This window comes from Nematolebias whitei, chromosome 20 (genome assembly GCF_014905685.2).
Source record: "Nematolebias whitei isolate Nwh7 chromosome 20, NemWhi1, whole genome shotgun sequence".
In the NCBI taxonomy this organism is placed as follows: Eukaryota; Metazoa; Chordata; class Actinopteri; order Cyprinodontiformes; family Rivulidae; genus Nematolebias; species Nematolebias whitei.
The window spans coordinates 39,008,858-39,010,587 of NC_056517.1; the positions used below are offsets into that span (position 1 = coordinate 39,008,858).

Here is a 1,730-nt window from a genome sequence, read left to right on the forward strand (position 1 = left end):
AATAAAAGACTATTTCTAAACATTTCATCCCAAAATGTTTTATCATTTAAGAGTCAAACGTCTATAGGTGTCCTTGCTTTCAGGTTTGAAACTTACATCAGCCACGTCAAAGTTCCCGTTGGTCCAGAGGACAATGGAGAGGATGGAGAAGACGACCTTCAGGAGGGCGAACTGGAAGGAGCCGAGTTTGAGCAGGAAGAGGGAGCGCCTGGAGAGGAAAGCACAGGAAGCACATTCATGGTGGGTTCTCGTTAAACGGAGCGCTTCGGACGAGAAACGGGCCCGGGGTCCATTGTCTCCATCTCTGGCCCCAACTGAAGGATACCATACCATACCAATTTATTTATAAAGCACTTTAAACAGTGACAAAGCACACCAAAGTGCTGTACAGGGACAAACAGAACAAGCACACAGCAACAGATTACATAACAGGACACCAAAATGTAGAAACCGACAAAAACAGTAATGGATAACAACAACAACCGCAACATGACCAACACAGTGTGATGCACACAGACTCAGCACAGATCACACAGTGCAGAAAGCCAGGGAATAAAAGTGTGTTTTTAAGCGAGATTTAAAAACTGTGAGGGAGGGGGCCTGTCTAACGAGCAGAGGTAACTCATTCCAAAGTCTTGGTCCTGCTACAGAGAAGGCCCTGTCACCTCTGCGCTTGAGACGGGTTCCTGGGACTGTGAGGAGCAACTGGTCTGCTGATCTGAGAGAACGTGGTGGGACATACGGCTGGAGCAGATCAGTAAGATAGGAGGGGGCAGAGCTGTTTAGTGATTTATAGACATACAAGAGTATTTTGAATTTGATTCGAAGGTGAACCGGAAGCCAGTGTAGGGAGGCCAAAACAGGTGTAATGTGCTCTCTTTTGCTTGTGCTGGTCAAAAACCGGGCTGCTGCATTTTGGACCAGTTGGAGTCTAGCTATGGAGGTCTGACTGATACCAAAAAGGAGTGAGTTGCAATAGTCGAGCCTGGATGTAATGAATGCATGAATTACTGTCTCCAGGTTATTTTTGGACAATATGGGCTTCAGCTTAGACAGTCGCCTCAGCTGGAAAAAGCAGGATTTAACAATCATATTTACATGATTGTTGAGTTTCAGAGAAGGGTCAAGTATCACTCCTAGATTAGTGACTCTTTGTTTCACTAACGGTGACAGAACGGATAGGTCGATGCAGTGGTTGGTGATTGTGTTCACGGCAACCCACGGGCACGTGCACGGAGCTCAGGCACGTTCGAATGCGCCTGTGGAACGGTGGAGATGCAGTTTGTTGTTTTTATAAACAGCAGCGTGCCTCGGCTTGATCCTCACCACCACCGTGCAGGATGATCGCTTGCACAAGGATCTTCTTGTTTGCACCAAGTACTCCTGTGTACTCTCCAAGTATTTTTGTAAACGGTAAATGTTCTGTACTTATACAGCTCCTTTCTATCTGATCAAGACACTCAAAGCTCTTTACAACAATCTGTGCCTCGTTCATACAGCTCTCTACTAGAGCTCTACAAAGATCAGAGCTTTATCACATTCAGACACTGAGGGACACACATCAAAGACAATGAGGGGTTCAGCGTCTTGCCCAGGGACACTTCAGCATGTGACTGCTGGTGGATTCGAACCCCCAACTCTTGCATTGGAGGACGACTGCTCTAACCTCTCAGACACAGACACTCAAGTCTGATTAACGCACATGGATAGCATCCAGGTTTTACACAGCT

At 46.5% G+C, this 1,730-nt stretch overlaps 1 protein-coding gene across 1 annotated transcript in view; it reads right to left on the minus strand.

Annotated features, from left to right (window-relative positions):
• Positions 1-1,730, minus strand: part of LOC119426449 (organic solute transporter subunit alpha-like) — a 13,479-nt gene that overhangs the window by 9,648 nt on the left and 2,101 nt on the right. The window contains exon 5 of the mRNA XM_037694010.1: positions 97-208. Coding sequence (XP_037549938.1) covers positions 97-208 — 112 coding nt within the window. The remainder of the gene's footprint in view (positions 1-96; positions 209-1,730) is intronic.